At 49.6% G+C, this 11,704-nt stretch overlaps 1 protein-coding gene across 4 annotated transcripts in view; it reads left to right on the forward strand.

Annotated features, from left to right (window-relative positions):
• WASHC1 (WASH complex subunit 1) overlaps positions 1-11,252 on the forward strand; it is a 42,760-nt gene extending 31,508 nt beyond the window's left edge. For all 4 annotated transcript variants that reach the window (XM_064654625.1, XM_064654626.1, XM_064654624.1 and 1 more), the window contains 9 exons: positions 1,676-1,787; positions 2,480-2,626; positions 7,534-7,670; positions 8,569-8,704; positions 8,793-8,997; positions 9,274-9,438; positions 9,653-9,811; positions 10,431-10,499; positions 11,017-11,252. In XM_064654625.1, coding sequence (XP_064510695.1) covers positions 1,676-1,787; positions 2,480-2,626; positions 7,534-7,670; positions 8,569-8,704; positions 8,793-8,997; positions 9,274-9,438; positions 9,653-9,811; positions 10,431-10,499; positions 11,017-11,168 — 1,282 coding nt within the window. In that variant the 3' untranslated portion in view covers positions 11,169-11,252. The remainder of the gene's footprint in view (positions 1-1,675; positions 1,788-2,479; positions 2,627-7,533; positions 7,671-8,568; positions 8,705-8,792; positions 8,998-9,273; positions 9,439-9,652; positions 9,812-10,430; positions 10,500-11,016) is intronic.
• The last annotated feature ends 452 nt before the right edge of the window (positions 11,253-11,704 follow it).

Consider the following 11,704-nt stretch of genomic DNA (forward strand, 5'->3'; position numbering starts at 1 on the left):
TTGATTTTTACAGGCACAGAATGGTCTGATGGAACTCATTGCTACAAAACACGGGTGAAGTGGAGTGCTCTCTCTCCTAATGGGTTGTATAGCCATAAAAGTACTCTTTACTGGTTTCATTGGAGAGGTGAATGTTCAGAACACTTTTCAGCTTCTGATCCTGAAGCTAGGGAGAACCTGCTGGTCGTGCATGGGGAAGGAAGATCTCTTCTGAGAGAGTGACTCTATAGTTTCCTGTAGCTGATGTCTGCTCCCACTGTCCCTCCTAACCTCTAGTTGAACCTGTGTGACAGTTCCTGCAGCATGGCAGCAGGAACATGTCCTGTGCGTGACATGCAGGCAGTTTTGGCTGTGCCCCTGGCTGCAAGGTGTCTACTGTAGGCTTTGTGGGAAAGGAATATGTCCACGTGGTGAACACAGAGGTATTTAACCAGTGTCTGCTCTCCCCTCTTGCCACAGAGTGCTTTTCACCTCAGTCCCAAAGCATTTTGATGCTGATCTAGTGTCATGGTTTATCCCCAGCCTGCAACAAAGCACCACACTGCCCCTTGCTCACCCTGCCCCCAGCAGGCTGGGGGGGTGGAGAACTGGAAGGGTAAAAGTGAGAAAATTCATGGGTTGGATGAGAACAGTTTATGGAAATAAAATATTATGATAATAATACTGTAATGAGAAGGAAAATAACATAAAAGGAAGAGAAATAAACCCCAAGAAAGACAAGTGATGCGAATGAAAAACAATTGCTCACCACCAACTGACCGAAGCCCAGACAGGCCCTGAGCAGTGGCCCCCAGCCAACTTTCCCCCTAGTCTATATGCTGAGCATGATTCCATATGGAATGGAATATCCCTTGGGTCAGTCAGGATCAGCTGTCCTGGCTGTGTCCCCTCCCAACTCCTTGTGCACCCCCAGCCCACTCGCTGGTGGGGTGGGATGAGAGGCAGAAAAGGCCTTTGCTCTATGCAAGCCCTGCTCAGCAATAACCAAAACATCCCTGAGTTATCAACAGTGTTTCCAGTACAAATCCAAAACACAAGCCTATACCAGCTACTATGAAGGAAATTTAACTCTACCCCAACCAAAACCAGCACTTCTAGTCATGCAAAAATGATGCACATTACCGTGCTTCATTTCTCCAAATGAGGACCTAATCTTGTTTAACTGATGTGGAAACCAAATCACAAAACTGCTAAGCAACATAGACAAAGTTGTGTAACAATCTGCTGGTACAGGAGAGGACAGTGTAAGCCATGTGAGTCCTGAACTCTGCTCATTAACATGTGTTGCCTTTCACTTGTGACAAGTCATTTTTATTAAAAATATGTTGGCAGTTGATAACTGGCTGTGGCTTTCTCGTCAGCAGTACCTGCAGAGAGGCTTGTGGCCCTCTGGCATTGGCAAAAAAGCTGCAGTTTTCCATCTTTCTGTGCCTTAAACAGCCTCAGGAACATTGTGCTGTGAGTCACGGACTAGTCCTACTTCGTGTCATGTCGGAGTACATAAAGCTCTCAGTGGGATGGAGATGAGTGTGTCTCAACTAGCACTTTGTTTTGCCCTTTGAAACAACCCAGTCTACTGAGACTTGCATCCTTCTCTGAGGGTCTGGGCACTGGCTGTTGCCTAAAAATCGCTGATTCTGGATTCTTCATCCTAGGAAATGTGCTTGCTTCCTAGGATCTCTCAGCGGGTAGAGGCCAGCCGGGCACAGCTTCAGGCAATTGGTGAGAGAGTCACCCTCGCCCAAGCGAAGATTGAGAAGATAAAGGGCAGCAAAAAGGCTATTAAGGTAGTGACTTCAGTGAAGGCTGCACTGTTTCCTTTCTTCCCTCCACCTTCTCTCTGTACCCCTGATGTAAGCTCTGGTGAAGAAAGGGTGCTCAGCCACCGCAGTTGCTGCTCACTCACCACTCCATGCCTTGCTGCTGAGCAGGGTTGTGATGAGAATCCTATTCCTGACTTGGCCAACTGATGTTTTTTAGACCCATGAGCCACACAGCCCCAGGCTTTATGGGGCCTTTATAGGTTTCTGTCCCAGCTACCTCCTGAGAAAGATGAAAGGCATGTGCTGAGTAAGCCCAACACCCTCGCACTTCAGACTCATAGGCAGTTTGGCTATTTGAATGAAAGCTGCTGTTAGAGAGCCTCCCCTTAGTGCATCTTAATCCCATTAAGCCATGTAAAACTGGTGAAAATCCTCCTTTCACCATTTTTGCTCCATTTTATACAGTATTTCCAACTCCTTTCCTGCCAGTGGAAGCATTTTTGCCAATGATCACCTTTTACTTTTATAGAGAGGTTCTTGCACTTCCAGTTTCAGAAGTGGCAGTCCATGCACATAACTGTTAGGAACTTACTGTCTCCAAGACTGTCCATTCCCATTGGCAGCACAGATAGGGTGCTCACTCCATTCCATGTGTTTCTGTGTTGTAGAATTTCCCAGCTGTTGGGTTGTTTCAATCCCTCCTTGTTTCTCCACAGGTATTTTCCAGTGCCAAGTACCCAGCCCCTGAACGGCTGCAGGAGTACAGTTCAATTTTTGCTGGTGCAGAAGACCCAGCTAAACAGAAAGGGCCAAGGCACAAGATTCAGAGCAAACATCGAATGCTGGATGAGAAAGCTCTGCAGGTAAGGGGGAGGGGAACAGACCTTGGCACGAACAAGCAAAAAGAAGCTGGGAGGCTGTTAGTCTCTTTGACAAAGTGGATCAAGGCTTTGGGATATGGGCTGGGAGCAGAACATATTTTCATTTGGTCTGTCAGTGAAAGGATGTGAGATTAGACTGGGAAGCTTGTGGAGATGCCAGTTTGAGAGGGCTGTGTCAGTACAAGACCTTGTCTGGGTGGTTGAGTGCTCTGGGTGTCCGTCAGCTGCCAGCTCTCTGGAGCAGTTCCATTTCCTGAAATGCTCTTTTCTGCAGCAATTGTTGGTGGGTGCTGCTGCCTGGGCTTAATCCTTCGACTGTGTATATCTGGGATCAGGGTCATAGCTGTTTAGAAAGTAGTTTCTGAAGGCTCTGATGTAAGTGATGGTGAGACGGGAAAGATAAGAAAGATTATGAGTGTGTCAAGAGAAAAAGAAGTCCCTCATTAGAGCATTGGAAATTGTTGCACTTGGATATTGTCCCTTCCTGGTTCCCAGCAAAGCTGTACATCTTGGGGAGGAGGGAAGATCATTTTGCTGCTTCTTTAGTTTGTGCTTTGCTTTTCCTTTGCCTACATACAATAGATGTAGCTCATCTGTTGTAGGTTTCAAGCCCTTCAGAGGGGCTGAATCTCTCAGCCCAGTTGGGGCTTCCAGATGTGCCCATAGCACAGATGCCTGCAGCTGGTGGCATTGAAGGAGGTTCTGAACTTTTGAGTTCCCTTTTAACCTGTGGATTGAGTGGCAGAGAGGGGAGGTTTTAGGGAGGTCTGAGAAGCAATGGGTTTGGCAGGAAGTGCTACCAAAGGATTCTTCAACAATTTGGGTCAACATCCCTGGGTTGGAAGGACAGGAGGAAAAGTTGACGTGCTTAAAGTTTAAAAGTTGATGTGTATGTGCTCTGTCAGGAGTAGCAAATGTGCTGTTCCAGGCAGGTTAAGGGATCAACTTGACAACTTCCCTGCTTTCCACCCCTAAAGAGACTTCCTTCCTAATCCATGTGTGACTTGGCCCAAAAATAAAGCTGCCACTGAATAATTTATCATGCTAAACTTTCCTGAGTGTTAATGGCGTTGAGGCCTCACACAGTGAGGTAGTTATGAATATTTCAGCCAGGCCAAGGAAGCAGGGCTGCTGGCTGACTGGACAGCTGGCAACCTCGAGCAGGGTCCCTGCTTCCTTCGGGTCCTGGCAGTAGGGCAGGGCAGAGCTGCATGGGACCTGCTGCCAGCCTTTGGGAGGCCAATTAGTGGTGCTGTCTGGCTGGTGGCCCTGTCCCATCAGGGCGCGGGGGGGGGCAGAGGTAGGCAGCGAGCAGTGAGCAGACAGGGAGGTGTGTCCCTGCCCTGAAGGGCTGGTGCCAATGTATAGCCCCTCAGACAGGAGGGGAATTGAGAAGAGCTTCAGCTGATAGAAAGCAGTGTCCTGCAGAGAGCCAATGGTGTGCCCGTTCAACTGGCCTGCTGGCTCCAGCAGGCTGTGCAAGCCTTTCCCCACAGCCATCTGCCTGCAATGCCACCTCTTCCCGGTCCCATACCTTTGCCATGTTCTGCCCTTTGTGACTAAGGCTGCCATCCCCACAGGGACTTTGTTTCAGGCCCTGGGGGATGTTTGTGTTTGTTGTTCCCCTCCTGTGACCCATCTTTTGATCATCCTGTGTGGCTGTTGATCTTTCTCTGGCTTTGCTGACCCTGCATCATGCAGGAGCCTGGTCACTCTTGTCAGGCTCACACACATGAGCTCCTTCATGTGTTCTGTGGGATGGGGGGGATGCTGCTTCCAGCTGGTGAATGATGGAGGGCCCTGCACCAGGAGCAGTTGGTGTGTTGAGTGGTGTTTGGTGCGGCCGAGCTCTGACCGTGCTCCAGTGGGACAGACCCTTCTCAGCCATAGCTGAGCACGGAGCCCGATGTGCCTTGCAGTAATGAAATGTGGCAGGGAGAAGTCTAATGTTTGCATTTATGCCCTCCTCAATTATTTAGAGCTTTCAGCAGAGGCTCACTGCCTGTTTTCACTTCTAATGAGGGCCTCTTTGCTGGGAGCAGTCACAGTGGCCTTCACTAACTCCACTCACACATGCCCCACCAGGAAAGCAAACTCTGCTCCTGTCGGTTTGAGAGTAAGCGGGGGCAGCCTGTGCTCAGCATTTAGGGTTTGTGCTCAGGGGGGAAAGCAGCTGAGCTGGAAATCTGTGTGGTTCTGCAGTTTATTTGAAAATGGTTCCCCCCTTGGAATTTCTTCTTTCCCCCCTCCACCCCAAGCAAGTGAAAACTCAGTCATTGAGTGGACACTGTTTAGGTTGGTAAGGTAAGGACTAATGGATTAGAGTGCCAGAAACACAGTCCTTGTGGTAAGCCTGGAAAGCCACTTGCTTTGCACATTGCTGTGGTAGCAGCTGGGCAGGGCTCAGCAGGGAGCTGGCTGCAGCCCTGTGGAGCTTCCCAGGCTCTGTGCCCTGCCTTTGCAGTGGGAGCTGTGTATGGGTGCTGCACGTGCCCCTTGGGAGACTGAAAAATGGGGTGGGAGACATGGTCTGCCTGTACTTCAGAAGAGGTACAAGCAAAAGTTACAGTCTGCTGCTGGAGTAACCTTGCTAGGCTTCAAAAATGTCAGTAACTTGGCATGTCCTTGGGAATTCTGCCTCTCTCAGAGCCCACCATAGGCATGGGGAGGCTAAACCAGGTTTTTGCCACTTGCTTATCTTGAAGTGCTTTACCAGATAGCCTAAGCACTCCCTTGGTATGGGAGAGTGGGATTCGTGGTGTATCACACCAATTCCCTTTGTAATACCGTGTGCTTAATTAAACTTCAGAACCAGGGTGACTTTATGTATTTTTAACTGTAGGTTCTTATGAAGAAAAATGCCCGAAAATGCAGTGTCCTTGGGAGTGTGATCCTGCCAGTTACCAAACTCCAGGCTGGGGTGTTTGAGCATTCAAGCATCCCTCAAGACTTCAGTATGTCAAGGCTGCTGAACTTTGGCTTAAGGCTTTAATCTTCCTATAAGAAAACTACTTTTTAAATGCCGTGTTAACTTCTGGAATTTACAGATGTGGGATATTATTGACAGTGTGTAGCTGTTCCAAATTTCAAAACAGATCTAGGTACTCGAATAAGACTAGCACTTTGATGGCATTTAAATTAAAAGTTTCAGAGTAATACTCATGCTTAGTGCTTTTATAACTGCCTTAGATGAGGCTTATAAGTAAATGTGGGTAATGGTTGGTTTCTCACTACGCCCTTAAAGTGATGCACAGTCTTCCAGTGCTAACTGAAATCTACAAAGAGAGAATTAAAAATATATATATATGACTTTAGGGCTGAGTGTGTCTGAACAGTTCTAGCAAAAAAGTCAGTACTCCCTCATGCTTAAAAAATTAAATATTGGGAAATGAATATTAATGATCAAAAGAACTTTTATTTTTGAGTGTCTGCTTCTACAGTCTCTAAATAAGAATTTGTATATTTTTGCCTACTTCTGAAAAAAAAAAATACAAGATGTTCATTTCAGTGTATTTTTCACAAGTTGGAACGTGAATTAAATCAAAATCTCCCAGGTCTTATAGCATTTTATAGACTCAGAGCATCATAGAAACTCCTAGTGGATTAACTGAGCTATGACTAAGCCATTTCTTAGGATTTCTGGCTACCAGATCCAAGACTGAAATTTCGAACAGGACAAACTGTGTCACTGAGATGTGGTCTTAAAACTGAACCAATGGTGCTCTCCATTTCCCCCATACAAATACAAGGAGAGATGATACAGAGAATGGGATGCTGCAGAGATGCTGGAAGTAGTGAGGCTGTAGGAAGCTGTGGTCAGTATTCGAAGTGGTCATCTTCTGGTGAAGGAAACCACAAGTGTGGCCAGTTATTTAACCTGACAAACTGCTCTGGTTTCTCCTGATATGAACACTTACCGCCTTGCGGCTACCAGGTTGCTGCTTGCCCTAGTTTGTGAAGAAAGCAGAAGTTGTAAAGGGGCTCAGGGGTGTGAAGGGGTCTGAGGTGGTGGTTTTTCCCCTCCCAAACTGTCTCTGGGTTCAGGAACTGATGCCTTTCCTCCCACTAGAGCGAAGAGTGCTGTGGGCGCTGAGCTTCATCCCCCGGAGCATGTGGCAGTGGGCACTGCCGTGCCAGCTGAAACACTGGTCTGATGTGGGATGGCAATTCCTGTGCTCTATAAAAGTCAGGCAGTTCAGATGTAATAAGTCCTTTTCTAAAGGGAGTTCTATATATATTATGCATGAAGTTTTAGAACCGAGAGAGAGGAGATTTCAGTTCATTAGAGTTGAAAACTCCCGCAAATCCCTCAGGCTTTGCAAAACCATCTGGCACACGTTCCACCCTGCACACTCTTTTCTGCCTGATCTCTTGCCTAGTGCAGGCACTCTGTTTTTTCCTAACCTCTTTTTCCTTTGCCTTCCCTGCATACCCCAACAGTGGGATCACAGCTCTTAAAACATCAACTGAAGGCAGCAGAGGGGAGGTAATAGAGGTGTTTGGGGGACTCTGCCTGCATGAAAATGTGTAGCAGTTGGAGACACTGTAACAAACGCCTTTTAGACTGTTGTGCTTGATCCCTGCCTCTGACTATAGAGCCCGAGTGGTGGCTTTATCTTGGTGGGTCCTTGCCGCAGCAACACGTGTTCGATATGACCCATCCATGGCACCAAAAGCACATGCCATGAGTCTGAACTGCCAAGATTTGTGATGAATGTGGGGTTGCAATGTTGTCCATGTGTTTCCTTCCTCAAAGGGAGGTAGAGAGGAAGCAGTAGGGTTCCCAGACCGTACTGTGCAGCCAGCAGTGTGGGTTGTGGTGGCTGGGGAGAGCTACCTCAGCAGCCATGGTTTTAGTGTCTTACTACCTGTTATCTGTTTTCTTGCAGGAAAAGCTCAAGTATTTCCCCGTGTGCGTGAGCACCAAAATTCACCAGGAGGATGATGCAGAAGAAGGCCTTGGCAGCCTTCCCAGGAACATCAGCTCCGTCAGCTCCCTGCTACTCTTCAATACCACTGAGAACCTGTGAGAGCTGGAGCAGTGCTGTGCTGCTCACCTGCCCCTGCTTGTCCTCAGAGGAGCTTTCCCTTCCCCAGGGGTAGCAGTAACTGCTTGCTTTCCTGGGGGTGTTACATATCAGGCTCCTGATAGGACAAGGTTTGCTACATCTGCACCCGCTTCCAGCTAGGAACCCTTTCTTCCCCATTCTTTCCCTTGGGTGGAGGGAGTTGTTTTATCTGCACCTGATCTTCTACTCATCTGCATTCAACCCAGTTTTGCACTTCGTGTCCCCAGCTTAGTTTTTCCTATTGTTCCCCTGTAATTTCTCTCCAGCCTTGAGATGTGCTGTCACTCTGCTCTGTGCCAGCCTAGGTACTGCTTCTTCTCCTGTTGATTCCTTGCAGCATCACTTGACTGCCCTCACTGTTTCAATGTCTCCACCACCTCCCTCACTGCAGTTCCCTTTTCCATTATTGGGCTTTGCCTTATGGTTCCTCCTTCTGCCCATATTGAAGAGCTTCTTTAAGCCCTTTTAGAGATTTCAGCTGCTGGAACTTCTCTTTCTTCTCCTGAGCCATGGATCATTTTCCCTTTTTGTCTTTCCTCCTGGACCTTGAGTGACAAGTCACTGGTGTCCTGCCGCAGGCTGTGGGATGGTTCAGGCTGGGTGTTGGAAAAGGGAGAGCTTGGCAATGGTGGCACTACAGTGGGGTTTGCTTTAGGGTGATTGTGGAGGCTGCACTGGCAGGGTGGGGAGCTGATCACTTCCTGGTTGTGAAGGGGAAGGGCTGGAAAATGTGGCTAAAAGAAGGAAACTGGAAGGCCCAACCTTTTTGAATGAAGTCAGGCCTTCTTGCGTACGCTTTCTTCTGGCCTTGGCTCTCGAGGTAGTATCACTAAAATACATGTCCTCTCCTCTTAGGTACAAGAAGTATGTTTTCCTGGATCCTCTGGCTGGAGCAGTGACCAAGACCCATGTGGCTCTGGAAACAGAGACAGAAGAGAAGCTCTTTGATGCTCCTCTCTCCATCACCAAAAGGGGACAGCTGGACCAACAGGTGAGATGCAGCTGTGTTCCCTGCAGTGCCCCTGTTTGCTGCAAATGCATAGTCACTGCCTTATCTTGCTGGTCTGGGTTTCTTTTAGGTAGCTGAAAATTACTTCTACGTGCCAGATCTGGGCCAGGTCCCTGAGATTGATGTGCCATCCTACCTGCCAGACCTGCCTGGCATCGCTGCAGATCTCATGTACAGCGCTGACCTGGGCCCCGGCATTGCACCGTCTGCCCCCAGCAGTGCTATTCCAGAGCTACCCACCTTCAACACTGAGTTGGTGGAGCCTTTGCAACCAGGTATTTCCAATCCCTGATCCCAGGACCCTGTGAAGGAGGAAGGCAGGGATTGCTAGAAGATGGAGATGAAGCAGAAAGTCCCTTGGTAGAGATTTTAAGATGGATGTTGGAGATACCTTTGGCTTGTGCTTAGGACTGAGTGAAAGCTGCAGCTGGCTCAGGCGCTGGCCTGACTTTAGGCCCCTTACCTCCCTCACCTTCTGCATGGCTTGGGAGGAGGGACCACAGTGTGCAATTCTCTGGGATCCTTCAGATACAACTTCTTTCATCTTTCAGATCTTCAAGATGCTGAACTATTGCCACCTCCTCCCCCTCCGCCTCCCCCACCGCCTCCTGTTGTGCCAACCACTGTGCCTCCTCCGCCACCCCTGCCCCAGCCCACAGCCCCCTTGGAGCCAGCCCAGACAGCAAACGAGGAGAGCAGCAACACAGTGCCTGCAGGTAAGGGCTAGGCATCTCCACAGCTTCAGCCCCGTCTGACTCTGACTCCTTGGCTTCAGCCTGTGTCCTTGGGTGGTTTCCTGTGCCTTCCCAGCCTTCCAGTAGAGTGGGGAGGCTGGCAGGGTATTGGAGTAGCCCTTTCCATTGGAATTTGGCTGGGCCTGTAGCTGATGCACTGACCCGTGTGTGCTGCCTGTCCTTCCTGTCTCTGCAGCTTCTGTCCAGGGAGCCCCAAAGGAGGTGGTGAACCCCTCTACTGGGCGTGCCAGTCTCCTGGAGTCCATCCGCCAGGCCGGTGGCATTGGGAAGGCCAACCTCCGCAGTGTCAAGGAGAGGAAGCTGGAGAAAAAGAAACAGAAGGAACAGGAACAAGGTGCTGAGGCCCTTCAGCAGAACTGCTCTTCCTTGCTCTCTGCCCCAGGCTGGGGAGGTGTGGGTCTGGGGGCAGGAGGGCAAGTCAGGAGCACAGTGAACTTAGAGAGCAGAAAGGGATTCTCTCTCCTCACAGGCCTGTGTAGGTCTCAGGTGTTTCCCATTCTGTGAACTCACTGAACCCCATCTGCCAGGGCATCCATGTTCTTGACAGAGGCACGCTCTGTCTCAGGACACATGTAGAAGTTTCCCGTGTGCTGTATGGGAGCAGGCACACAAATGAAACCCCAGGGCCAAGAGGGGCAAGGCTGAATCAGTCTGAGCACCTTGGCTGAGGTAGCTGGGGAGGGGAGTGATGGAGCTGGTTTGGCAGAATGAGACTGCAAATGCACAGCCCCTCAAGGAATTCCACTCTTGGATTTCCCCAGAAGATGCCATTACCCTGCAGTGCCTAGTGTTCTCCTGACCTGAAACTGGGCTGTAGTTTTGGAGTGTGATACAAGAATAGAGATTTGGGGTTTTTTTTTCTTTAATCTGAAGGTAGTATTGCAGGGGAATGCTTTTGCCATAGTGCTTGGTTCAGACTAGTGTTTCTTGACTGACTTTTTCTCCTGTTTCAGTGAGAGCTACGGGACAAGGTGGAGATTTGATGTCAGACCTCTTCAATAAACTGGTGCTGAGGCGCAAAGGTACTGTCCTGCAGGGTGGGCTGCTCCTTCCCCCTAGGAAAGAGGGAGAATGTTTCCTGGCACCTCAGTTGTGTCAGCCACAGCTCTAGAAACAGGAACAGAGAGACTTTCCCTGGCAAGTGTACCACAGTGTGACTGGGAGTGTCTTTAGAGAGGGTGAGCAGAGGAATCTCCACCTCAAGTCCAGCTGGAGGCACTGGAGGAGGTTGTACGTCTCAGTCAGAGGATGAACTCTGAAAGCTACCTGGACCCCTCACCCATGGGGGCACCTGAGTTGCCCAGCCAGGGCCATTTAGGGCCAGACCATGCCTCAGTGCTGGGCAGAGAACAGCAGGAACTTGCTCAGGTGGAGCTGTACTTAAACGAGCCCTTGGCACAGGACTGTGGTAGCACTGAACATGTTGGCAGCTCTGCTTACCTGGGTGCTGGGAGCATGGCTTTCCCCCTCCCCTTTGCTGAGTCTGTGTGTTCTCTAGTCCCTGGGTGTCACTTACTGGTGATTTTCCTTCCATCACAGGTATTTCAGGGAAAGGGCCAGGAGCCTCTGGGAATGCCGATGCTCCAGGCAGTCCTGCCGGTGCCTTTGCTCGCATGTCGGACTCAATTCCACCCCTCCCACCCCCACAGCAGCCCGTGGGTGAGGAGGATGAGGATGACTGGGAGTCATAGATGGGGTCAGTTGAGCATTAGTGTCAATCTGCTGCTGTCTGAAAATTTTAATAAAGTTGAAAGAAGCAGGTCCTTCCACCTTCATTTTGGTAAAAGTGGGAAGTGTCATCAATTAAGGGTGTGGAAAGGGAAAGCCCAGCTGTCCACGCATGGCTGGTGGGGACCAGCCTTACAGCACAGCATCACCAGCCACAAGCCAGAGGGCACCAGCTGCTAGAAGCAGGTGCCCCCCCTCCCTCTTTCACTGGGGTGAAGGCAGAGCTTGTGCAGGGTTGGTACCCTCTGAAGGGGCAGGAGACTCACAATGGAAGTTTCTCATAGGCAGCTCTTTCTTTCCCTAATTAACATACAGGGCTAATTAACATACAGGGAGTGGGTAACAGCTCTTGTGTCATAATTATAAGTACTTTGTCTTCATTGTGAAGAGCCTTGAGAGGTAGCATCCAGCTGCTGAAGCTGGCAGAGAGGAAAAGGAAGCTCCTGGGAAGAAACTTGCTCAGGATGGCAGAACAAGCTGGGGCCGGCTGTGGGATGAC

This window comes from Pseudopipra pipra, chromosome 5 (assembly GCF_036250125.1).
Source record: "Pseudopipra pipra isolate bDixPip1 chromosome 5, bDixPip1.hap1, whole genome shotgun sequence".
Taxonomy (NCBI): domain Eukaryota; kingdom Metazoa; phylum Chordata; class Aves; order Passeriformes; family Pipridae; genus Pseudopipra; species Pseudopipra pipra.